This window comes from Vanacampus margaritifer, chromosome 2 (genome assembly GCF_051991255.1).
Source record: "Vanacampus margaritifer isolate UIUO_Vmar chromosome 2, RoL_Vmar_1.0, whole genome shotgun sequence".
Lineage (NCBI taxonomy): Eukaryota > Metazoa > Chordata > Actinopteri > Syngnathiformes > Syngnathidae > Vanacampus > Vanacampus margaritifer.
In genome coordinates, this window is record NC_135433.1 from 35501104 (window position 1) to 35528399 (window position 27296).

The window sequence follows — 27296 nt, forward strand, 5'->3', positions numbered from 1 at the left end:
AGCTCTTTGGTCTTGCCCATTGTGGAGAGGTTGGAATCTGATGCATTGATTGATTCTGTGAACAGGTGTGTTTTTATACAGGTAACGGGAACTTAATTAGGAATACCAATTAAGTAAGAGGACTAATGTGTGTGCCTCCTGGTCACATGACCGGTCTGTGGGAGCCAGAATTCTTGCTGGTTGGTAGGGGGTGAAATACTTATTTTCCTCAATAAAAGACAAATAAATGTTTAAAATCAATATAATGTGATTTCCTGGGATTTTTTTTAATATTCTGTCACTCACTGTTAAGATGAACCTACCATGAAAATTATAGACCGTTCCTTTCTTTGTAAAGGGTCAAACTCACAAAATCACCAGGGGGTGAAATACTTATTTTCCTCACTGTATATACACACGTATACATATATATACATACACATTTATACATATATATACAGTATACATACACATTTATACATATATACTGTATATATACACATATATACATAATATATACACATATATACATAATATATACACATATATACATGATATATACACATAATATATATACATCTGCGATTGGCTGGCAACCAGTTCAGGGTGTACCCCGCCTACTGCCCGAAGCCAGCTGGGAAAGGCTCCAGCGCCCCACACAACCCTTGTGAGGACAAGCGGTTACGAAAATGGATGGATGGATGGATATACATACACATATAAACACATATACATATATATATATATATATATATATATATATATAAACACATATATATATATACATATTACATACATACTTTCAACATAGTGACATCATGGCCTTGTAGTGGATAAAAAGCTTAGTGATTCATTCAGTTCATGTTTTGTATGTGCAATTGTGTGTTAATATAGCCCTGAAATGATATTTTAATCATTTATTATGTTCACAGAATATTATATTTTCATATTTAGAGGTTAAAGTGGTCATATCCCCACCCGCCAAAACATATTGTGCACTGTAGCTACTAGCTAGGTCATTGAGACTAGCTGTCTCAATGATTTTACTAAAAAGCCTAAATTCAATTCAGTGCTGCTTTAAAAACAAAAAAACACATTTTAAAGAGAAGATGGTGTTGGCATGTTCCAGTTGAGACCATAGTAACATTGTTTATCAAAAATATCAAAACATTTTAAACGTGCAAGTGCATTACTGGTAGTGCTACATTCAGCATTGTCAATAAATCTGATGGACGTGACACAAACCGAGGACATAACATACATTATTTAGGGAAAATATTGTTTGAAGCGCACTTTGTGCATTGTTTTATAAATTCATGGCCATTCTTATAGTAACAAACATGATGTTTGTTTCCAGGGCTTTGTTTTGGTTTTGTTGTTTCAATATTGTGACCTCTTGCACAGGACAGGTTAAATAACATAAACCTGCAGACCAGACAATCAAACAAATTCAAAAAACAAGTTCAAGTTCATTCAAAATGGATGCTAAAATTTACATTCATATACGCAATTCCTTCAGATTATACTTTTTAAGCATGTTAATTTTGATGAATTTATTGATTTTTTTTTTTTTATATATATAGGCTTCCTTTTGTAGGACGTTTTGCCACAACTCTCATGAGTAATACCTACTGTGCATAAAAAAATAAATAAAAAATCCAAAATGTTCTTTACTTACCAGACAAATCCCACAATCAACAAATATTTCAGCAGGACCGCTGTTGTGAAAATGATATTCATTGCTCCACTTGCGATTTTTGTTTCCTCGTGTCCCTGTAACTGCATTGTCGAGACCAATAAATTAGTATTTTTATATAAAGACCTAAAATGTTATTTATACTGTTTTGTTCATCAACTTACCATACAGTCCAACACATTCTCTGAAATTTCCTGCTTATTCAGTGACGCAACTTTCCTGATTAAAATCTTTGCTTCTTCAACTGCAGATTCAGGAAAGCACCTTAAGATAATGTCAAATGTCAGAAAAACCTAGCTGCCAAAAATCATAGAGAAACTTAGCAAATTAACTCCCAAATGAAGATACACCTGAGTGCATATTAGGAGGATCATAGTTGGAATCTGTGTGCTTCTCAGACGGCCAACTCTAAAAGTGAAAGACCAGTTAGTCATATGGTTATTGCTCACATATCTGACACAAATTACTTTGGAAAATAGTTTCTACCAAAGTAAGAAACATAATTTTCTAAAATGCTTTGATAGAATCGAGACTTCAGAAGATGACAGGCTTGTGTTGATTTTATGGTCCCACCTCTTGTTCTTATAGGGACAGTGTGTACAATTAAGAATCACCTTGTGGTGAACTAATAGAATACAACAACCTCATTTTGAAGCACACACACCAAGTGCCTCAAAGTGACTACACTTCGGTGACGGCGAGAGAGTGAGCAAGAGCGGCAAGCAAGAGAGGTTAGCAAGAACTAGCTGGAGCAGCTAACAAGAGCAGCTAACAAGAGCAGCTAGTGCGAGATGCTAGCAAAAGCGAGCTAGCGAGAAGCAAGCAGAAGGAGACTAGCCCCATCTGTGGAAGGTAAGCGGCAGTCGATACATTGGGTCCGACACAAGCTATAAGCATCACCAGAAACTAACTTTGTTGGCAAAGTTCTTCTCCTCCGGGTATCTATAGTAGAAAGATGGCGGCACATCATAACCTATGTAATGTAATTAGCAATTACTAGACCTATGATAATATAAAAACTATACGTTGATATATTTGTTTTGCCTAATTGATATCAACTGTGGGTTTTTAAAATGAATCAATTATTAGTTCACCACTAGATGGCACAAAATACTACACACTTGTAAAACATTGACTGTATTGTTTGTGTACAAATAGAGATAGAAATTACTCAACCAAGTAAACTATTTGTGTTGGTTTGCTGAAAATATAGTGCAGCCATTCTGCACTTCCATGCCACTGTTAGGAAAACCAAAGGGAGGGGATTCTGGGGGCAATTAGCATAATAAGCCCCCGTACACCGAGTAACTCAACCAGTTACTAAAATATGATTATGAAGTATGAATACAGGAACGCTATTTGATGTTATGTAAATATGTTCCAGAGTTGGGAGTTAGGGAAAATAAAATAAACATTAACAACAACCCGAGTACACGCTTATGTGGACCCTCAGATTTTGGACAACAGTTTCTTTGACATTTTAGGTACAGACCCCAGATCAACGAAACGTTCAACGAAAACAACCATGTAGCATTGATTTCAGGTGATGCCTTTTGATGCATTTGGAATCTTTACAGTGTGGAGGGGAAAAAAATGGGGTGAATTTTTTATTTTTTGGGGTAGTTAGCCACAGCATGATCACTACTTTGCACACTAGTTTGACCTGGAAAATGTAAATAAGTTTTTTTTAATACAACAATGTAACAGTTTGTTTGTTTTTACTCCACTGTGGCTTTATTCATCAAGCAAAAAAATCATTCTGTTCGTGGTGACATTTTACATCAATGGTACAATTTGTCTTGAAATAAATGTTCCAGTTCAAATTAGCGTTTGACAAAGTATTACAACTGAATAAACATATTTTTTTAAATTGTGATGTTAGTATGCCATCGTTGGATTCAAATAATACTAATGATCTAGTTACTGTGATGAGGAAAAAATAATGGTTTTCTTTTAGGTAAAAATAATCCAGGGCATTGATGGTTACACCAAAAATACACACACATACGCACAACAGCTCAAACACACACACACGCGCGCAAATGTAGTCTGTGTCATATGACAACTTCTCAAACTCCAATGGGTTTGCACAAGTTTACATGAAAAAACATTTGCATATCAGAACAAGTAAAATACGCGTGTTAACATATCAATAAGGTGCCAATTAATCCAATTTGTGCATGATTAGTGACGCAAATGACAAAGGCAAATGGCAGAAACAAAAAAAAATAAAAATCTTAACTCATGATGAGTCAACAATCAGGTTTAGCATCTGTTTTCCAGAATCAACATTTACAAGTCGTTTTCTACGGCATGTACAAGTTTAACAGTCAACTGCATCAACATAGTTAGATGATAAAAAACAAAAATAAACGTAGGTGACAGTGCTTGGAGTTGCAACATAAGTACATGTAAATCATTCTTTACACACCATTTTCTCCGGTACCTGAACAAGCAGCTTCAAGGCAGCCCTTTCATGTGGTATGAATAAAGCAGACAGCTACACTGGGAGTGACAGAGAAGTTTTTGGACAGCAAAGACACTAAAATACGGCCAAACACACAAAAAATGTCAGGCAACTACAATTTTCCTTAGAAGGGTCACTCCACCTAAATAGATATTTATGGCCGCCATTTTAAATACATTTTATAGCAACTCCAGAATGGAATTGTATGATTTACAGCGCTAACAGCAATGAAAACTATGCTAGTATAGGTGTTAGCATGCTAACAGTTCTCGGTAATTTGAAAAAAAAATATATATATTGTGTGGGGTTATGGTCAAAAGTTTTCCCTAAAAAATAAAACACATTAAGATGTTGGCACAAGCTAATTTACAAGATATCCATCCAGTTCCTGTTTAAGGTTAGGCGAGCTGGAGCCTACTCCAAGTCGACTAGTTGCCAATTAAATCACGGGTTAAAATGACATCAATATGAGAATTAATTTCCAAAGCAATTAATCCCACATTGGTAATCATCTGTAATATATTAAAAGTGCTCAATTGAAGTGGGACTTCCTTCTATAAGTAGATGCAATGATTCTGAAAATTTACAATGGCTAGCCACTCATTTGCATGGCTTTATATCACCAGTGGTGAGTGCTATTTGGGTGAAGTGGCCCTTTATTCTGCTAAAACATTCCAGTTTCTGATAACACACACCTCCTGTGAAGTTGAAAATCTGCCCCTTTGATAGCCGTACCAGCATGGACTCAACACTTCTCAGATGCATTAAGGATTTCCCAAAAGCTGTTCAACCCAATGAAACGAAAACTCAACATTACCACTTGAACGTTGAAAATAGCTCGCAAAAAAATTAAGCAAATGTGACCCGTGTAGGCGTGTCAAGAATTCACTTTGCTAGGATGCTTGTGGAAATCCGGTGGAGCTACCTTGCTGCTCGTTGACACTCAGCACACATTTAATTCAGCCAAAGACAAGTGCTAGTAGCAAACAGCATCACATCCAGTGAAAACAAATATTGCATAGGATATCAGGCCAGTCTACTTTTTATTGTGAATATTTGAGGAAAACTCCAACTTAAAGGGGAAGTCAACCTTAAAAAGAAGTCCGGCTGTAATGACAAGTTTGCTCCGCATGGAGAAAAATATGTCACCAAATAGGCCGGATCAATAAAATCATGATACATAACTTAAAAACAATTGCCCTCAATTATACGCACATTTTCGCTATTTTCAGTCCAGCCCTAAATAGCTCAACTGTAAATATATTGTTACAAAAATAACATGAATGCAAATGGAACGAGGCAAGACTATGCCCGTATGAGTTCCGGATGCGTTTTATCGACCCATTTTGCATATGTATTGTTCCCAGAATGCATTGTGTGGCACAGTTAATGAACTTTAATCCTTGTCATATGCGTTTGTGTTACCAGTAGTTGAATGTGTCATATTTAGCAGATTTATGTTTGATTTGGTCCGTGTTTTTATTTAATTTTTTAAACAAAACGTAACTCTAGGTTGTGTGTAAAAAAAAAAAAAAAAAAAATGACACCCAGGGCAAATCTGTGTACAAGTTGCATTGCTCATCTAGGGATTGCTTGTAAAATTAAAAATGTATATGTTTTAATTGGTCGTGCAGTACTCCTTTTTTTATTTTACAAAATCATTTTGCGGGCCGGATTAAACCCCTCTGCGGGCCTAATCTGGCGTGCGGGCCGTACATTTGACACCCCTGATTTATTTGGTTCTTTGTTACCAACATATCTATGAGATTCGTTTTTAAATAATAAATTTCCAGTATAATACATTTTGTAGAAACTTTATTTGTACGTACGCCGCCATTGTTGTTTGCGCCAGCCTCCCCGAGCGCTCCCAATCGCATGAATGCTACGAGGCGTACCTCGCTTTCTTTATACCCGTTTCGCATTGCTCGGCAGAAAGCCAGCCACCATTCTACGTCGCTACGCACTGGATGCGTTGCGACGTAAACAACAATGGCGGCGTAAGTACAAATAAAGTTTCTACAAAATGAATTCAACTGGAAATTATTTTTGAAAAGTGAATCTCAAAATTAATAACAATCAGATAAATAATATAGAGCAAACTTGTCATTACAGTCAGGGTTCCTTTTAAACACTTAACAAATAATATGCCATATATGACCTTACTAGTCTAAACATGACATTTTGATCAATATTAAATTTGTGAAATATGAGTTATGCAGCAAAATCCAGCCTTTTTATCCATCTCAAGGGCCATTTTGCCACTGTCTACTGAAGATAACATCACATTTGCTTAGGATTCAGACAGCAACCAATCACAGCTCAACTGTTTTATGAAGCTGAGCTGTGATTGGTTGTTACCTGAGACCTGAGCAATTTTGATGTCATTTTCACTCGACAGCAAGTGGTTAAAATGGCCACCCTCTGATATTGATAAAAAACTACTGGATTTAGCTGCTTAGCTCGTATTCTATTAACGAAATATTAACCAGAATGCCGTATTTAAACTATTGTCAAGAATTTTGGGGGGGGTTGTTGACTTCCCCTTTAAATGTCGGAACCGATATCATGACCCAAAGTAGTTAAAGCTGTGATATGAGTGCATTTGAATGAGTTTATTGGTGCTGTCAGGGCCTGATTGATGTCTTTGGTTGTGTTTCATCTGTAAGGGGAGACGTTTTGCTTGTTTGTTGACATCTCTAAATTGTGTCATTTCCACATTGGAAGGATTTTTTGGGAGATCTTAGAATTGCATTTAACTATTGAGCTGATAATCACTATTAGTTTCTCAATTATACAGTGGGATATGATATATAGTTAACAATTAACTAAGGCTTAATTTCTCACTGGTCAAATTCAGCGTAGCATAAGGTGACATTTTACTCGTGAGTTTTCTGGCACTGTGTTTTTAAAATAAAAAAACATAATAAAATAAAACAAAAAGAGGAAGGCATCATTTCCAGTACTGGCAATTGATGGTTTGGGTTGTGCTTGCTTATGAATGAAGAGTTTTTTTTTTTTGGGGGGGGGGGGGAGCTAATAATTGATTGCATGTCCTCTCCCATGAATAAGCGCACTGTAAACGTTTCAAGTGTGTTCCTGTGATGAACTGAACCTCCTCTCCATGTGGTCCTCGTGCATCCTGCCGCAGTGTCACGCTTTTAGCCAGCTTCACGTCTCGCCGTCCTCCTCTCTTTGGCAGCAGTGGCGTCATTGAATTTACTAGCATGCAGCAGCGCATTACCGGTAGTTGCTGTCTTTTGCTGCACGCTCTTTGACTTAGCTGATGCTGAGCTGTGCGAAGCCGACGAGTTTAACGTCGTCGGGAATTTCCGACTCCTCCACACCAGATGCCTGGGGAACAAAAGAATGAGACATCAATGGAACGGATATATAGTGGTGGCCCTGCTAGAATGCAGATTTTGTGTGTGTGTGTATATATAATATGTTGGTCAATAGTAATTATTTTGCATACTGTAAGTAATGAAAACGTAAATGTTCATTAAAATGTAGTAAAACATCAACATGTAAATGGTAAACATTTAGGGACGCTGCACACCAAGTGGCACTAACGAAGGGGACAGACAGACAAACAACCACCAATATTGAAGCAAGGTCCGTCAATGATGAGCACCCATTTTGCTTACAAATGACAGATTGATTATTATACAATTTGATTTGGCTTGAAATATTGATGAGCTGATTGACAAATGACGGATGCTCAAAATTCATTGACGCACCCACCTCTGCAAACAACCATTCACACTCACTCCAACGGACAATTTGGAGTCTTCAATTATGAAAGGATGGAAAAGAGGAAAAACTGCAAAAGTCTTCCACTGATTGAAAATTAAATTCTAATTTATAATGTATTGTAAAATGTTATTGTAATTTTCAATCCACCTTTATTGATGTATTCTAAAAATATATATTATTAAAAAAAACAATTCCTACAAATAACCCCCACCACAGTAAAAACTTTGCTAACCCGGGTACTTTCTGTAGTTGACAAAATAAATGCCTCATGGCCACTTTGTGGACAACAGCTTACAGTGTACTCACCAGCTTAAAAGTGACATTTTTGTGATTTTGAGGATCATCCACAATCTTTTGCAGATTGGCAGCAACTGCAATGAAGATAAAGGAAAGTGAAGTGAAGGAAGGAAGTGGTACCGTCACTTGCCTACAATGCAGGTTCGCTTCCCCGCCTGGGAGACCATGTTTGTATGTGTGAATGTTTGTGTGGGTGCAAAAGAACAAAACAAAAAGAACAAAACAAAAAATACAAAACAAAAACGTGTCTGTGTTTTAATTAAGTGCAATAAGTCATTTCATAATTAGAAGGCATTAATGGAGACTGGACTTAAAACAAACAAACAAAAAAACGTTTTTTTTCTCGCACGTTGCAAGTCCAACTAAGTATAGTCATTCCCAAACTTAAAGTGCTGGGGGCAAATTTGAAATCCTCTTGAGGCCAATCAAAAAGCTTAAATCACAATCAGGTTGGCACAATGATAAATAATTTCCAAATACAGTCAGTACATGACAATGTTCCATACATATTGTATTTGCAAAGCAGTGAGAACAAAACATGGGCAGAAAATAAGGAAATCTTTGTTTTCTTCTTCTTCATTAAAATAGTGAGCAAGGTAGGCAGGTAGGTACTATCAGCCTGAGTTTAGGTCTCAGATGACATATTGTGTATGAAATTGTTTGATCTGATAGGGCTGGGCCATCGAGTCACACTTGTCCAGTTGGTGGACTTTTCACAATAACTGACTCACTCCACATTATCCATTAACATGTAGCAGTTGGACTCAACTTACATGGATTGTTGAACACTACATCAGCTTTGCCGCCAGGTCCAGCATCGTGCTGTACTGAACGTCAAAGCACCTGCTCTGTGTGTAACAATTCTTGTGTGCACCATAGTGAATGATGAGTTCAAGAGCAGCTCGGAAATGTATAACGATATGTTAAAAAGGAATGCAAATCTTTTAATGCTATAAAGCTACCATGTCTTCTATGACTTTGTCTTATTGTTTGTTGGTGCTGAATGTACATTTGGGCCTCCAAGGTGCGACTGGATTAATAAAGTTGTCTGAATGTGAATTTATGACGACAATTTGGAGGGCCAGTGGTGAATTATCATCTACCATGAAGAAATTTCATTCAGGCCCTGTGAAATTGTATATAAAACAGAGCACTAGATGAGTTGATCAAGTCTACTGTAGGTTTAGCAACAGACACTGGACAACTTACCAATGACTAAATCTCTCCCATCAACCAGACCAGCCGAAACCAACTCCTGAGACACTCCATCAGCAGAGTCTGATGACGTTGAGACATTAACAGAAATCAAAACAATTAGCAATTAGCACACAAGGTTAGATGATCATCATCCTACCTCTGCCAGACATGAACTCAAATCTGATGTCATTGAGCTCCTTCTTTGGATTCCTCAGCCTCAGGACGAGGCTGATGGGAACGCTGGCATCGGATACGATGGGATCCTGAAACAGCAAGCAGGCAACATACATGAGGTCCATGTGAATTGAGGCTTTGTAATACCGCCTTCAACTTCTCGTTTATTTTTACCTGAGTGGAGGGTCCGTGTGAGGGGCTCACTGTTTGAGCGGGAGCGGGAGCCTGTTGTGGAACGTCTTCGCCACTTTGACCCACAGGCAAAACATTTGCATTGACCGAAGGCGGCAGCTTAAGGTGTGCACTGGAGCCACCCGGTGGTGGGAAAATCTAAGAGGTACGGCACACGTGTAAGTTAAAGTGATTGCAGTGTTACATGAGCAAAGAAATAAAAGGAGATGACAAACAAGTGAGACAGTCATGCAAATCATATCATCAAGACATTAGAAGATAAATCAACATCTGCTAGTCATGTCCTCCATAAACAGACTCACCTCCATAGTTTGAGATCCGTCCCTCACTCTGGGTGACTGCAGAATGGACATGACAGATTGTCAAGATTAAAAACATGCAATTCTCTTATACACCCAATTGTTATATTCATGGATAGAATTTAAAGGATCCCACATAGGACTTCATGACATCACAGCTGAGAGGATAGCAGAGTATATTATCCCACACCAGGACATCAATTCTGACTCACATTAGAAGATCAGCATGTGTTAAGGCAAACCTTATGTATGCTTTTGTTTTGAAAGTCTTCAAGAAGACAAGCTAGTGCTGATTCACAATTAATTCATTAGGAAATGCTTAACAAGGTATAGATTTGCAATGTTCTCAATTACTTTAGTACTTACAAAAATATTGGAACAGCAGGTCAATTCCTTTGTTTTTGTTGTATACCCAAGACAGTATATAGATATTAGGGCAGTTTGTGAATTGGTCGCGACTCCAAACTAAGTAGCAGATTGGACGTTGCAAAAAAACATCCAATTCATAATTTTCCCATTCAAGTCATAATGCGTCAATGCATACTGTAAAGTGTGGGATGCGGGGCCCAGTGATAGTGGTCGTCTCACGACCTTGAGGTTGTAGGTTTGATCCGAGGCCATTGTGATCATGTTGAAGTCTCCTTGAACAACATACTGAATGAAGCCCCAGTTGTAACTGATGCTGCGTCATCAGGAAGTGAATGAGTAGTCTACACACAACACAGATGGATTTAAAATGGGGCAAAACAACATCCATGGTTCACGAGTTGGCCAGGTAGCGACACTGCACGGGATCCTGGTGCTTAAAGAAAATTATGTAAGATAAATTATCTACTTAAAATTAGAAAAAAATACATTCAAATTACTTTCTTAAAATTGCCTAATTACTTAATTTAAATTACTTACTATGGCCAGTGTTAGTGTAGACTTTAGCAACTCAATAAATTTCAATGAGGTAAGTGAATAATGGCTTAGTAAATGCATGAAGATAAAGCACTATTAAAGTGCACTCCATTTACCACTCAATAATTTTATCAAATTGGATTTGTCATATGTTGGACTATGAAGCATTTTTCAGGAAAAGTACAATAAGTAAACGATTTTAATTTATTCAGGGCACGTTTGTTGACGTAAATGAGAATCTCCAGTGCTAATAATGGCCCAGTGTCCATTACACTTACACTAATAGATATATTATATATAGACAGATCTCACATGAAAAGTGGGTGGATACAAATAAAAAGTGCTGTACTGAGTTGTTCTAACTACCACTTCTAGATGTAAATCCCATGAAATTAAGTTGGAATTTTGAGCTTTGGTCTCATGTTCATCTTTTGACCTGAAACCCAAATATCTTCAGTATACAACAAAAACAAAGGAACTGACCTTGCTATTACAGTACTTTCTGTATATTTTGCTTCACCAAACCTCTTCTGGAATTAAATGAGGTATTCAAACTAGAAGTGGTTGTATGACACGACAGCCCCATGGCTCTGATTAGAAGAAGTTACATTGCGATAAAGTACTGTTACCACTAACATACAACATTTGTCTTGTGTCGAAGATGTGACCTGTGATCCAAAGCATAAAATATTTTGAAACTGTAGAGGACGTAGCAAATAAGCCGGTGACGGCCAATGACTATGAATCCATTGGGCACACAGTAAAGGTACTTGTCACACAATTATGATCAATTCCTATAAGAAACTGTTAAACATCTCACCCGCAAAGCCGCTACTGCAGCTCTGCCTTCCTCGCTCTCCTCATCCAGTTCATCGTCACTCCACTCCCAACCACCATCCTCCGTCTTGTGGAGGCGACCACTGGATCCTGGAACACGTCTCACCTTTGACATTAAGTTAAAAAAATAAATAAATAATTGTAAAAATCCCCACTGGTTAATACTTGTTAGTTCACTGGAACACATAAAATGTAATTCATTGATGGATGGATGACAAACCTTTTTTGACCGATCTGTTATTGATGGACCTTTATGTAGCAGCTTCTCCTGCAGGTAGTCATTATTCTATAAAGATAGGCGACAAATATTACGCAGACATAAAAATCAATGTACATAAATATACTCTGCATTTCTATGAAATGTAAAGCTTGCCTTTGCTTTTGTGAAGAATTTGTGCTTAAGCAACTCAGCTGCAGTTGGCCTAAATAGGACAAAATAGAAATAAACAGGACGGGAAATTACTGTGAAAAGAACAGTAAAAACAAAAAGAAAATACCACGACTAAGAGACAATTCATGAACAGACCTTTTCTCTGGGTCCTTCTGTAAACACAAGGTGATCATCTTGCGAAAGGATTTTCCATATTTCTTCACCATCTCCTTGTCTGTGATGCCCGTTTCCAAACAGGGTGGGTCGTTCTGCAGAGTCAGCATCAGCACCTATACACACAGGAAACTGTCAGCTTCTACATTCAACTGAGAAGACGGCCTGGATACAAATAAACAATGAGCATCATTTGGTCCATGTTACACAATGCCATAGGGGATGAACCTTATGAGGCAGATGGATTCATGAGAGTACAGGTATGCAATCCCGCAAATCCATCCTGCCAAGCTTTAAGCTGTTATCCTTTGAGGTGACAGTGACCGCTAAGATGAGCGTGGTTATGGACTGACTTACAAAATACAAAAATTCAGTTAGACGATATGCTATCTAAAAAGACAGAGTTTATAATACAACAATTGAGATACAACAACTTTGAATGTAATAACAAATCAGGTAAATTTCTTGCAAACCAACTTCAACGCAATCGGGAAAAATCTCTTATAACGGCTGTTAAAGGGACAACTGGTGAATGCACACAATCACCAGAAGAAAATAATCACATTTTTTATAACTATTATCGCAACCTATACTCAGAAACTAACAAGCCTAACCCTGAGCATATTGAGGCTCCTCAGTAGCTTAAATATACCTCAGTTAACTACTGAATATAAAGATATGTTAGATGCGCCACTTACTATAAACGAGCTGTACAGTGCTCTAGATCACGGGTGGGCAAACTTTTTGACTTGCAGGCCACAATGGGTTTGACATTTTGACAGATGGGCCGGACCAGGAGCATTTGGACCTCATAGCACAGTAAAAACACACAGATAAATGTACAACCCAATTTACTTATAGTGTGCACTTAGGACTGCGTTTTTCAAATGTGCAAAATCCACATATTTAAAACAGCTTTTCCAATAGCTTCATTTTTGTTTTAGCTCAACTTTTACTGTGTTTTTATGCTTTGTAAAGTGACCTTGGGTGTTCTGAAAGGTGTTGTTTTTAAATGAAATGTATTATTATTATTATTATGATTATTATAAAATAGCCCTAATCCAGGTAGTACGTTTGCCTCAATGAATATGCAAGATGCGGCATTTACACACTATTTGGCAAAGTGGGAGGAGAAATGTAAATAGATTATAATAGCACATACACTGTGATCTGTCAAACCTGGTGACTGCATCTATTATTAATAGATTTCAATTCAAGGCTTAAAGTTAAAGAATTTTTTTCCATTGGCCCACCCATTTTTAACCCGGGCCCACAGTACGTGTGACACATGCGGCTGCATGATAGCCGCTGCTGCCTGTCACGCGCTGAGGACAAAGCGCGTACATCCAATCCATCTCTGACCACTTTTCCATCTCCGTGGGGGACGCAGAGCACACGGTGTTTGTGCAGCAGCTCAAAAAGAAGCCAAAAGCCAACGAGAAAACGCTCATAGAAGTGCTCGACGCACGCCCCGGGGATGTATTCACCAATATCAACAGTCTCCTGCATGCGCGCTCCTCACCTCACCCATGACAACATGTAGAAAGACTATCTTCAGCTGTCAAAAGGATCAAAACACGCAACAGTGCCACAATGTTGACTGATAGACTGAACTCTTTGTCCCTGCTTTCTTTCAAAAAAGAATTGAGCGATTCTCTGGACTATCAGGACATTATTGCTGTGTTCAACACAAAACCCTGCCGTCTCCTGCTGTAAATGTCCAAATCCAGGAAGAATTGTATTTTATGAATCAGTTATCTTGAGCTAAGCTTACTGCCATTCTCCCGTTTATTTTAATAAATTGCAAATGTTGTTATGAATGTGCCCTGCGTATATTTCTGTCCCCTTTCTGTGCGTAAACGAGCTTATCAGTGAGACCCCCGACCCAGTGATCATATTTTCCGGGTGTGTAGAAGTTACACAGCAGTGACTCTGGTGTAAAACATAATCTGCACAGGAGTCTGAAGGAAGTGGATCCCAACACCAGTCATCCACTGCTCGTACTGCTGCAGCTGGAGAGCGCGTTCTCCAGCTGCACCCGTCACTCACAGCAGTCCTTTACTTTACGTGAGACCGCGCCAGCGATTTTATTTTCTGCGCCCTCGTAATTAAAGAAGCGAAATAACACCATAAAAAGTGTGTGTTAAGAGCGGCAACTTAATCGCTGTCCTTGGTACCCACGGTAAAGCACTATTAGGGACGTGAAGGGAATTTTTTGGGGGGGATATTTTCTCTGGTCCACCCATTTTTCCTCAGGCCCACCCACAATAAAAATGTTGGCCCTGTGGCTGGCGCCACCTATTGGTGAAACACGGGCATTGCAGGGACAAAATAAAATTAATAAAATCCACTGATTGTCACACCCATCTAAGTGGGGCAAAATTTGTTCTCCGCATTTGACCCATCCCCTGAGGGAGCGGTGAGCAACAGCAGCGCCGCGCTCGGAAATCATGTGGTGATCTAACCTCCCAATTCCAACCCTTAATGCTGAGTGTCAAGCAGAGTGGCAATGGGTCCCATTTTTATAGTCTTTGGTATGACCCGGACGGGAATTGAACCCACGACCTCCCAGTCTCAGGGCGGACACTCTAACCACTCGGTCACTGAGTTGAACAAAAAATAAATAAAATAAAAAATTAATTTTTTTCTAGCCTTATTGGATAAGTTCGGCGGGCCGGATTAAAACGCATAACGGGCCGTATTTGGCCCGGGGGCCGGGGTTTGCCCATGTCTGCTCTAGATAGTGTGCCTAATGGCAGAGCACCTGGCCCGGATGGTTATCCGGCTATATTTTTTAAGCACTTCTGGTTAATGCTAGCTCCCCTATTCTTAAGAGTAGTAAAAGAAATTAAAACTAATGGTTACATACGCCCACACATGAATACAGCAGCAATTAAACTTTTATTAAAGCCAGAAAAAGACCCCACCCTTCCATCAAGTTACCGTCCGATTTCACTAACACTGATATTAAAATTATCACTAAGGCTATCGAATCTAGACTAGAAACAGTAATCTCGACAATCATTCATAGCGACCAAACAGGCTTTATTAAAGGTCGTCACTCTACAGTACTAATAATATTAGGAGGCTCTTTAACGTTATTAGCATGTCACAGCGGCATGATAAAAAGGCAGTTATTATATCATTGGCTTTCGACAAAGTTAACTGGTCCTTCCTCTTTGCTGTTTTAAATAAATTTGGGAAGTCATTTATTCACTGGGTGTCAGTATTATATGATTCTCCTAAAGCTACAGTTACTACTAATGGGATTATATCTCAGAGTTTTACTCTACAGAGAGGCACAAGACAGGGATGCCCACTGTCCCCTTTATTATTTGCAATATTTATTGAGCCGCTTGCATTAACTATACGCCAGGAAGGAAAGATTCAAGGAATTCGGGGTACTCTGGGGTAACAGAACACAAAATTAACCTATACGGCGATGATATTTTACTTTATTTAGAAAAGCCTGCTATTTCGTTAGGGGAAGTATTTAACTTAATAACTAAATTCTCACATTGATCAGATTATTCTATTAACTGGACAAAATCACTACCTATTACTAACCTCCTCATAAATCACATTTTAATGGAAAAAATATCTGCCTCAAATAAAAACCAAATATCAAAATTTATAGAAATATGGTCTACTTATATAGAATATTTTAACCTAAATCTGGTTACTTAATTCTGCCTGTTAGCGAGAGCCACCACATCACGATAACTTACATTGCTGTTTCTGTATTTGGCAATTTGTAACTAATGATTGTGTTATAGTCAGGAACCCAGTTGCTGCGAGCAGGATCGAGCAGAAGACATCAAACGACACCTTACAGTCACCAACTCCTCAAGATTCACCTCCAATGGGCACTAAGGGATAATATTCAGAATCACTGCATGCCAGTGGGTTAAGTGTATAGGTTCTGTCACCCCTGGCTAGGCGTGGGCGGCTCTGCCCCTCTCTGTGGGCTGCTGGGTGGCAGCTGCGCCTTGGCCGTTCCCTGGGTCTCTTGGGGGGGAGCTGTGTTGCGGTGCTTTCTCTGGTGACGCGATTCGGGGCCTGTGGGCCTCCGGGGTGCTCCGTGGCTCCCTCTCCCTTCCCCCTTGCTGCCTCTCCCTCCTCGCCCGTCCTCCGCCTCCCTGTCTCTTCTCCCTCGTCACCCTTCCTCCTCCTCTCCCCCTCTCTCTGCGGCCCTGCCGCCGCCCCTTGCCCTTCTTGTCGTCTCCTTCCCCCTCCCGTCCACCTTCCTCCCCCTCCCATGGGCCGGGGGCTCCATCCATGGCCTGGGTCTCGGGGCTCCGGGGGCCGGGCGGGTGGTTGGGGGTGTTGTGCCTGCCCCGCTCCAGTGGGCCTCCTGGCACCTCTGGCGGACCCCAGTATCCGGGGGGTGAGCCCTATCTAGCTGGGTGGGGGGTGCTGGGGGGGGGGGGTGTTTGGAGGCAGCTGGGTTTTGGTGGATGGGGCGCGGGGGCTGTGGGCCGGTGGGGTGCCTGGCGGGCCTGCCGTGCCCCTTCTTGCTGCGTTGGGTTGGGGGCGCGGGCCGTGTTGGGTTGGAGGGCGCTCCTGGTTCCGCTCTCCGGCCGGTGGCCCTTGCGTAGCCCGGGGGTCACTTGGCGCTGCCGTGGCCTGGGGGGGTTGTGCTTGCTCTGTCCTGGCCGGGGTCGACGGCTCCCCTCTTTGGTGGAGGTTTTCATGCATGCCAGATCCACCACACCAGCATTTATCGAAATTCAAACACAATCTGCTTCTTCCTCTGGTCGTTGACTCGGTGGAGGCTGATGGATCTCATTCTGCTTCATCTATCCTTCCTTCCTTTCATCAGTCTCTCCTTTGGTCTCTTGAGGTCTCCCTAATTTGTTGTAATTTAGATGTTTCTGGGGTTGGTGAAAGACTCTGGTTGGTAACCCGGTGGGTAGTAGGGGGTGTCTGGTCGGTGCTGGATTTCACTTTCCTTTCTTTTCTTTGATCCTTCCTCGGGTCTCCTGACAACCTCATGACTAGCTGGATTCTGAAGTATTCGGTTTAGGTGAACGGTATGGGATTTTTAATAGGTTTTAGGTGAACTAATGAGTACACACACACACACACATACAAAATAAAATAATAATAATAAATAAATAAATAAATAATTAAAAAAGAGAGAGCAATGATGATGACATGTCAAATCGGTAAAATTACCGAATGAACAATATACTGAGCTTTCTCTGAGAAAAATAAAAAATGAGCGTGGTTCAGATGTGTCAAAAGAAGCAAGCAATAAGAACAAGCTCTAAACTATAACAGTGCCTAAAAGAAAGATTTGCATGGATGTTTAAATAAACAAAAGCTTGTCAAAAACAGAGGTTTGATCAGAATGAGATGACATGTTTTGATAATAGCAGGCACGAGTAGCATAATATAAAGTGGGACCTCTCAGGTCAAATGGCCCCAGTTGTACAATTTCGCACTGAAACGACATTTTCTTGAATATAATGTCACCTAAGTCACACAAATACTCAATTGATCAAAGTGTCATCATGCATAATGTAGGGCCTTGGCTGGTCATGAAATTTTAGGTCAGTGAGCGTCATGACTCGCAACTATAATCTCCACAAGCGTTTCACTTTTTCTTTGGTATTTTTGAGTGCATCTCATTACATTACATTACTACGTGTGCTGTTAACTTAAAAAAATTGAAACTCCCTATGTGATTCACTACACACAATGAGAAATATTAAATTTACAATCTCAAGGAATAATCAAACATCAAATACATTTTGTATATAGAATTTGAATAGAATCCGGCCTTCTGGAAAATATTTTTTATGTATTTCATAAAAAAGTACGAGTTTTACTTTTTGAGTTGAACTATTAAAATAAACTTCTCTATGATATTCTAATCTATTAAGATGCACCTGTATACAGGTCATTGACAGATACGTTTGTGCGATGATGCTCATTTTATGAATTAGCATGCGTTGCAACCAAAATGAAAGAACCAATTTGAGCCTTTTATTTTGAAATACATTCAAAGACAGAAGTTTGTATCACCCACAAGACAGTAAGAACCCATGTGAGCAGCTATCACAATTGTACTCGGTCTCACAACTATGTAAACAAAAGTTAACCTTTTAGCAACTGGTATGCAGTGATCATATTTGGACATCATTTGGTATGACCTGGAAAAAAATATTAATTTTGACCAACAAATATATTTTTTATTGTAATTTTACTTATGTGACTAGTTACTTGTTTTGTTTAAATTGTACATAATAGTAAATAATAATAAAGAATGAATATTGTGTGTTTTTAAAATAAATTACCTGTTCTGGGTCTGATAAAATCCTTATTCGTCAATGACCCATACATACGTTCAGTAGATGCATATAGCAAATATATACATATACACCTTGAATAAAGAGGGATCCATCGCACACAGTAAAGTTGAAAAAAATTATTGAGCAACATTTTTCGCCTCTCCGGGCTTCATCAGCTTACCAATACATACATATACACATACGTACATACTGTAGATAGATACAGTATGTACATGTGTGCATATAAATATACACACACATACAATTATTAATTCAAATGGATTATGCCAGGGTTCCTACACGATAGGATTTCCTTTCCAATGCTTCTATTCAATAATTTACTCGAATGACTGACTCAACAGACAGCCTGGAAGAACAGAAAGCATGTGAGAGAACAGGAGAACAAGGGGGCACACTGCCATTCCATCCGATCAACCCACCTACGTGCATGGCCAACACACACCGCATAGTGGACAAAGCGTTCTCGCGAGGCATCTGCTATACTTGCCCAACTTTTTCACTTTGTGTGATTTTAATCATTACAAGTTGGACGTAATTCACATGGCATCCAGCTATTTGCATGCTACAATGAGCGTGAGCGCGGGTGGTCAAAAGTGTTGCAAGAAATCAGTGGTATCCCAGATAGAACACATAGTGATCGACCTTAAAACCAAGTTTCACTGTAGACAAATTGGAAACATCAAAAACACACCAAAACATATAGTTACCTTCATTGGTGGATATTTGTGATATGGTGCAGCTCCTGTAGCAAGCTCAATGGCAGTGATCCCAAAACTCCAGATGTCAGCTTTAAAGTCATAGCCACGGACCTGTAGAACAAAGTAAGCAAATATCAAGCAGACCAAAAAAAAAATACTAATTACATTAAAATAAAGCAAGACTCCCACCTGCTCCATGACCTCAGGGGCCATCCAGCAAGGCGTCCCCACAAACGTTTTCCGAACCTTGTTCCTGGTCATGTCCCCGCCTGCCGCTAGAAAGGCACTCACACCAAAATCTGAGGGACACAAGTATGCAGGATTAAAAAGGACGACAAGGAAAAAAGATACATGTTCAGAGTTCAGACCTTGTCCAAGAAATAGCTTGATGTTCCCTGTGATTGTTTCACTAAATCAATTATTATAAAATACAGTGAGACCCCGTTCATTGTTGGAATACATTTCTACCTGCAATAGGTGAAAATATTTTATTAATATCAAGTACTGTCTGTTATAATTTTACCACTTACACAAGTTTCAAACACATTTGACTGTGACACGTATAAAAATTTGCAAGCAAAAAGTACATAGAAAATCCTGCATGAGTATGCATGTTGTGTTTACTGTTCTCCTGAAATTCAATAAACAACTGAAAACTATATTGACAACCACATGGGAGCGTATTACAGATTTGAGTGAGGTAGCAGGACATTCCACAATGCACTCAAAAAAAAAATCCATAATATTACAAGGAGGCAGTAGGTGAGTCGCAATATAGCAGGGAAATATTGTATATTGTAAATATCATGACTTCCTGACAAGGAGAAAGGGACGAACACCGTACCAGCAATTTGAACTGAGCCATCATCCCCAAGAAGAATATTTCCAGCCTTTAGATCACTGTGAATGAGATAGGAATGAGATCAGTATACATTTAAATTGTCACAGATCATGACAGGCTAAACGGAAGACAGAATATTCATGTGAAACAAGCCTTCTCAATTATGCATCTTCATTGTATAAATGATTTATGAGCTGAGGTCCAGTTCAACCAGCACAGTCACATATACTTTTGCACTGATAGCACTGGTGTGACCAACTTTTCCAGTTGGTCGTACCAGCAAAGTATGTGGTCCTACCTTTTTGGGGGGTGGAGGTACAGCATGACCATATTTTGTTGAATTAAAGTTGCCTACAGTATAGGCATACCATTGTTTCGTTTTGAACAGTGACTCAAGATATAGTTGTAAAATATTTTACTGTGACAAGACTTGGTTTGTCTGCGATAAGCAGTGGGTGATAAAACAGCTTGATTATTTCATATAATTTTAAAAGAAGACATAAGTCTCCCATTGCAATGGGAGTGTGGAGGACGAGGTGGTGACTTGTTAAAGTAGTGAAAAAGCTGGCGACTTTCAATCACAATTTATGTAAACAGTGAGAATGCAGAGAGAGCATTAAAACATGCAGTCACGCTTGTCAGACCGGATGAAATCGTTACCAACACAATGAAAAGATTTGCGAGCATATTGGTTGTCTCTTGAGCCCTAATATGCAGAAAGGCTACACGTACGGGTGTTCTCCACATGCACAGTACAGTATAAGGTAATAAGACCAGTATGATGTCTCACCGGTGAATTTGTCCATTTTTGTGAAGGTATTCCAGCCCCTCCAACACCTCCCTTAAAATAGTGGCAATGCAGGCCTCGTCCAACACTCCGGACTTGTGCTCGCCACGTGAGATGATGTGTTTGATGATGTCCAAGACTGAGCCTGAGGAGAAGATACAAAGAGTGAGAGGGCAAAAGAGAGAAATGATGGTTGTCACAAAATATGCCGACGGCAAACAAAGAGATTGCACAGTTCACACATGATGTTACAACAGGTTAATGTTACAATGGCTTTTATGTGATATTGTGGGACGATTAACCATGTCATGTAAGCCCAGCCTAACAGAAGGGTGGTCGTATGATGATTGTGGAGCATAGAATGTTCCATTGATGCCATAATGAAAGAAAAGAAATACATTCCTATGTTTACACCGTTATCCAGATCCTCACCAAAAATATGTCTGTACTGTAGTGTTTTTTTTTTTTTTTAAATCATGTTAGTTTTCTGCTGTAACGAAGGCAATAAACCCAAAAAAGCTCATGGTGGCCTGAAACTTTTTCTAATACTACAAAGTGTTACAGTTCTGCGCCTTCATGAGTTAGATGCTGGATTAAGTGTCAAGTACTTCACCGGGATGAGATGCAGTACTGTTTTTGACAGCTGTAAGTGAAAAACACCTGAAGGCTTCAATGGCAATGTGTTCATATGCGAGTATATGTATTTGGTAATAGTGTTCACATTTAGTGTTTGAGATTTGAAATGTGAAAGTGCTGAGTGAAGCATGTCTAACCAAGGCTAATGACTAATACATGTAAATGTTGTTTGATGCTATTTGAGCAGACTACTACAGTATTTCACACTTGGATCTCAGCTGGATATTCAGTCATTACACTGTAGGTTGTTGTATGTGACTCTCTAGAGACAGACACAATCTAGCCAAAGAGCAAACACCAGTAGTTAAAAGGTTGTGTTAAAGACATGATGTTTTGAGTTGTGCTGCAGTTTACTCACCACCGCTGAGAAGCTTCATGACCAGCCAAAGTTCATCCTTCACCACAAAAGAGGTGTAGTACGACACAATGTTGGGATGGTGGCACTGGCTCATTGCTTGGATCTCCTTCTGCAAAGTTACAAAACAACAACACTGAAGCTTTGTGTTGAATGATAAATGTACTAAATAATATGCTCTGATCCTATTTATTCAGTAAAATCCCCAGAGAGGAAGTAACAAAGGACAAGTACTTGGTACTTACTTACTTACTGCACTGATTGTACCTACTCTATTTAACTTATTCACTACTAAAGATGTCCAAAATTCATTTAAATTATTTCTATTAGTTTAACATTTTTCCCCACTTTTGCTAACAAGAGTATGAAAAGCTAGATTTTTTTTTTTATTGTAAATTCAGAACAGATATAAAATTACAAATGATTAATTACAATTTTAAAAAATTAATTGCCTGACGCCCCTAATTTAAATTTTTTTTTTTATAAAAATAAGGGGCATCAGACAATTAAAATTTGTATTCTTAATTAATCGCATGACTTCAATAGTTCACTCACGATTAATCACAAACTTTATGTCTGTTATAAATGTACAAAAAAAATTCTAGGTTTTCATAAAAAAAAATTATCAAATGAAAAAAAAGAGTTGAACTAATAGAAAAAGTTCACATGAATTTTTGACGTCTATAGTCGTCAATGGCAGTGAATGAGTTAATTACTATCTACTTTTCTTTGTTAAAGATTGAACACCAATATCTGTACTTTTTACTTGAGACTTTTTCAAAACAAGGTCGTTTGAATTTTCAATGCATGAATGACAAAGATTAACATAATATATTGAGACTGGAAGATAAAGCTGCAGTAATTGTTTCTTGCATCCCACCCTATAATTGGCTTTATGTCAATGCAATGACATGACGTGCAGTTGGCAAGAAAGAAAACAACAAAGCACGCAGGTCTAATCATCCACAGATATGAATAGGTAGATATGACACACCTCTTTTGGGCTAGGAGGGTCAAAGTCGCCATCAGCACATCTTACATGTGTGGAGGCCAAGAAAACCAAAAGACAAAGAAGGCCAGTACATTGTGCTGCATAGAGTTACGCACTACGGCGTAGAATTATCCATCCATCCATCCATTTTCTTAACCGCTTTTCCTCACAAGGATCGCGGGGGGCGCTGGAGCCTATCCCAGCTGGCTTCGGGCAGTAGGTGGGGTACACCCTGAACTGGTTGCCAGCCAATCACAGGGCACACAGAGACAAACAACCATACTCACAATCACACCTAGGGACAATTTGGAGTGTTCAATTAACCTGCCATGCATGTCTTTGGAATGTGGGAGGAAACCGGAGTACCCGGAGAAAACCTACGCAAGCACGGGGAGAACATGCAAACTCCACACAGGAAGGCCGAAGCCCGGACTCGAGCTCACGTCCTCTGCACTGGGAGGCGGACGTGCTAACCAGTCAACCACCGTGCCGCGCGCGTACAATTATAACAAAAACAAAAAACTGGGAGTAACCTTTCACAGATTAAAATATATGTTTTGCCTTCTTTTTTCAAAATTTTTTATATATTAACTCATTCACTGCCATTGACGGCTGTAGATGTCAAAAATTAATTTTAACTATTTCGATTAGTTAAAAAAATGTTCTTACTTTTGTTAACAAGAATATGAAAACCTAGATTTTTTAAATTGTATTAGAACAGATATAAAATTGGTGAATAATCGTGATTTAACTAGTGAAGTCATGCAATTATTTACGATTAAAAATTGTAATCACCGGACGCACCTAATTTTTAATAATCTATTCTTTAAAAGAAAAAAAAGATTTTTAAAAAAGAAAGAAAAGATTATTAAAAAATTAGCGGCATCAGGCAATTAAAATTTGTAATCGTAATTAATTGCATGACTTCACTCACGACTGATCACAAATTTTATATCTGTTCCAAATGTACAAAAAAAACGGGTTTTCATACTCTTGTTAAAATGTTAAAAATTGGAGAGAAAAAAATGTAACTAAAAGAAATAGTTCAAATACATTTTTGGGAGTCTATAGCTGTCAATGGCAGTGAATGAGTTAATAACCCATACTTTGGCATTCAAAAAAAAAAAGTCAGACACATGAAAACAGTTGAGAAATGAGCAAGTTACCACTTCTTATTTTTTACTTTTACTTTACATTTCAGAGCCCGTAGTATTTTAGTCTTACTTGAGTAATTAATTGAATATTATTTTTTACCAAACTTGTAGATTTTTTTTAACACGAATAACTGTACTTGTACTCAAGTACAGAATCTGAATAATTTTTCTATCTCTGGTTAAATCCATCCATAATTGAACAACGTGGTGTCCCCTCATGAGAGAGCCACAAAGCCAAGGCAACATTTCTGTCTAAAGCGGCACAGGGGGTGTCAAGTGAATCAGGTCCAACTTGTAACTACTGTAATCATTGGAAGCGGGAGTCAAATCCCACACGACGGAGAATCGTAGAGCTGTATAAACTTAGTGGCCGCCGCCCAAAACCAAGTGTACCATAAAAAAAGCTTGTCACTCAATGTGGACATTTCACTTTGTTCATTCAAGTTAACTAAAGAATAGAGGAACATTGGGCACTAGTAAATAAATGCCATCAATATTTTTTCTTTTCAATTAATAATTGTTATTCATTCTAACATAAAAAGAACACTGTATGTTGTTGTTTTTTTAAAGTTCCAACTCCCCTATGACAGTAGGTGGTGCTTGTTCATACAGTAGTCTGGTCCTTGACTCCTTTGTGGCCTTCACAATCATTGAGAACACAATCTGTGAAGTTGCCCATCCCTGAAAAAAGCATTAATTGCTCAAGATTACTGTGCAATTAACTGACAAATACGTCCAGCGCTATCTTAATTTACTCATGTCAGCTTCCACTCTGACTGACAGCTGAGCAAACCTAATAATGTCGATTGAAACATTTAAAAAGTTATATGTTATTTGGAGTTGAGTTGTAACAAACAACGTTTTGTTTTTTGTGTATTCTTGTGATGCCACCACAGAATGGCAAAAAGTATAGTGATAACCACAGAACTGGGGAAAAAAACATTTTGCAAAGCATCTGGCTGTTTAATCCAAGATGGCCAAATAATTAAATATGACAAACAATTTAAATAAAAAAATAATAATAATTTAACCACAAGTACTCAAATGTTAATGGTGAATGGAGCGGAGAAAATTAGGGCTAAATACTAGCAAGAAAACAACCTGAGAAGAATGATAACACATTTTAATTTGAAAAAACTGTAAAATATGTGTAATCACTTTCTTGCATCATCTCCAGTATGTGTGTCAGAAGTCTTTAAGGAGGGTGAGCATTTTTACTTGAATTGAGTTTCATTATGCAGCGGGTATTAGTCTCTGCATAATTGTATGATCGTGAGTACTGTTGCCAGTCACACATGTAATAATTGAACACTGCTTATTTTTGTTGTTGGAGCTGGATGTCATTTGGAGCAGTGCATCACGTTTGTATTTTGTCCCTGTTGCACAAATTATTCAGGATAGAAAGGACATCAATAGGGGATTTATCGGCCCCGATTTTCTTAGTTTTGGGGGATCGGTGATCGCCCAATCCCTTAAATATAAACCGATTTCTTCCACCGATCTCATCTCCCTCCTCAGAAGTCTGAAAAAGTCAGCCACTGTCCTCTTCTGCTGAGATGACTAATAGGCTTTTCATTTTTATTTCAGAGAACTACTTAATTTGCATTTAAAACAAACCGTTTGTATTATTTCACAGATATTGTTCAATGTTTTCCAATAAAATAAGATTGGAACTCTGAAGGTGTATGCTGCTTGTTATGAAAAAAAATTGAGATCGGCAAAAATTGGGATTGACAGGTCAGACTTTTTAAAAGATCGGAGATCGGCCAGAAAATTGTGATAGGTGCACCCCTAGCGATAAGAAAAAAGATGTTGCAAATATGTTATCCATGTCATACGTTCAGTATCCTACACCAGCTATAAAAATTCAATTGAACACTCAAAAGTAGCATTACATGTTAGCTATTTTGTTGTTTGCATGGGTATTTTTTTTAATCTATTGCTCAAAAGATAAGTTGACTATAATGGGACAGTGACCGCTCTGTTGTGACAAATTTGTTTCAGATACCTGTGAAATACTGTATAAAAATTACTAAGGTAATGGTAAGGTAAGCAGAGAAACATTACAAATTGAAATAACCTTAAAATGTTGGTTTTAATCATAACCACTCAGTCATCTATGATCTTGGTGTCAAGGTTTTGAGCCATCCTGGTGAAGTTGGACCCCAACTATTTCACACCACACTCCCACCAAACAGAATACAGTATCAACACTGCAGATGTGGAAAAACTACAATTTCTTACCAGGAGCTCATCCATGCTAGTTTGACATTTTTCAAGGTTGATCCTTTTAATGGCCACCTTCTCCTTTCTGGGCTTGCAGGTGGCTGCCTGGACCACTGCAGTGGCTCCACTGCCTGAGGAGAACATAAAAACGTTTGAAGCTAATCTCTCCAAGAACGGACAGCTTTCATACAGTCACTACTCACTAATGTTGGATCAGGAAAATATGCCTTTACCGACATTATATCACCCCGTTAAGGTAGACACAGTTGAGAAAGTATTACAGGGCGATTGGCTAGTTTCAATGTGTGGTGTGTACAGTATATAGCTGCATTGCATCAACCTTGGATTCGATTCAAATATGGTCGTGGAATTACAGCTATCTTTCTGTTTGTTGGCACGGCACTTTAAACTCGACAGCATACGTTGTAGGTAAAAGTGTGGCGTCTGCTATAGAGCACCACCCACCCACTCCGCTCTCATCTGACGAGACCACATACTGACCGCTACGTTAACAAGCCCTTTCAGCTTCATGGTGAATTTCTGGAAGCTGTCTTAAACAATCTTGTCAAAGTAATGCTGGTCATTTCGCAAGCCGACGCCACGCCTTTTATAACCTTAGAGTAATTAGACAACGTGTCCTAACTGGCCTTGTGTTACACGCAACACTATTTGGCTAGTCGCAGTTAGCATCGCGTTGACGAAACAGCGAAGACTAGCAGGCAAACATTAGCAAGCTAGGCTACTAACCGATCACCTCGTTGAGAACGTAGTCATCTTTGTCGATTGTCCACGATTGCGCGGACTGGTCGTCTGCCATAGTGTCGTTGTTAGGACGTTTAAGTAGTGCGTCCGATTTGATTCAAATGCGTTTGCTGAAATGATCGCTTTGAGGCTACTCCATTTGGCACAAATGGTACCGACTGCGGCTCTTGAGCGACAAATGCGGTCGCCGC

The 27296-nt window shown here is 38.9% G+C and overlaps 1 protein-coding gene across 2 annotated transcripts; it reads right to left on the reverse strand.

Annotated features, from left to right (window-relative positions):
• Window positions 1–3269: 3269 nt before the first annotated feature.
• Window positions 3270–27283, reverse strand: oxsr1a (oxidative stress responsive kinase 1a). Of its 2 annotated transcripts, XM_077557250.1 has the most exons (17): window positions 27091–27283; window positions 26362–26474; window positions 21976–22084; window positions 20985–21126; window positions 20198–20253; window positions 19543–19652; window positions 19363–19464; window positions 12321–12454; window positions 12168–12216; window positions 12015–12080; window positions 11778–11900; window positions 10058–10093; window positions 9738–9893; window positions 9547–9652; window positions 9402–9470; window positions 8202–8266; window positions 3270–7493 (listed from the first exon to the last, which is right to left on the reverse strand). In XM_077557250.1, exons 1-17 carry the CDS (start codon window positions 27158–27160, stop codon window positions 7419–7421), a joined length of 1581 nt encoding a protein of 526 aa, XP_077413376.1. In that variant the 5' UTR covers window positions 27161–27283; the 3' UTR covers window positions 3270–7418. The 2 variants fall into 2 exon arrangements, with proteins under 2 accessions (XP_077413376.1, XP_077413375.1); XM_077557249.1 differs by having other exon boundaries at window positions 19363–19652.
• Between the last annotated feature and the right edge of the window lie 13 nt (window positions 27284–27296).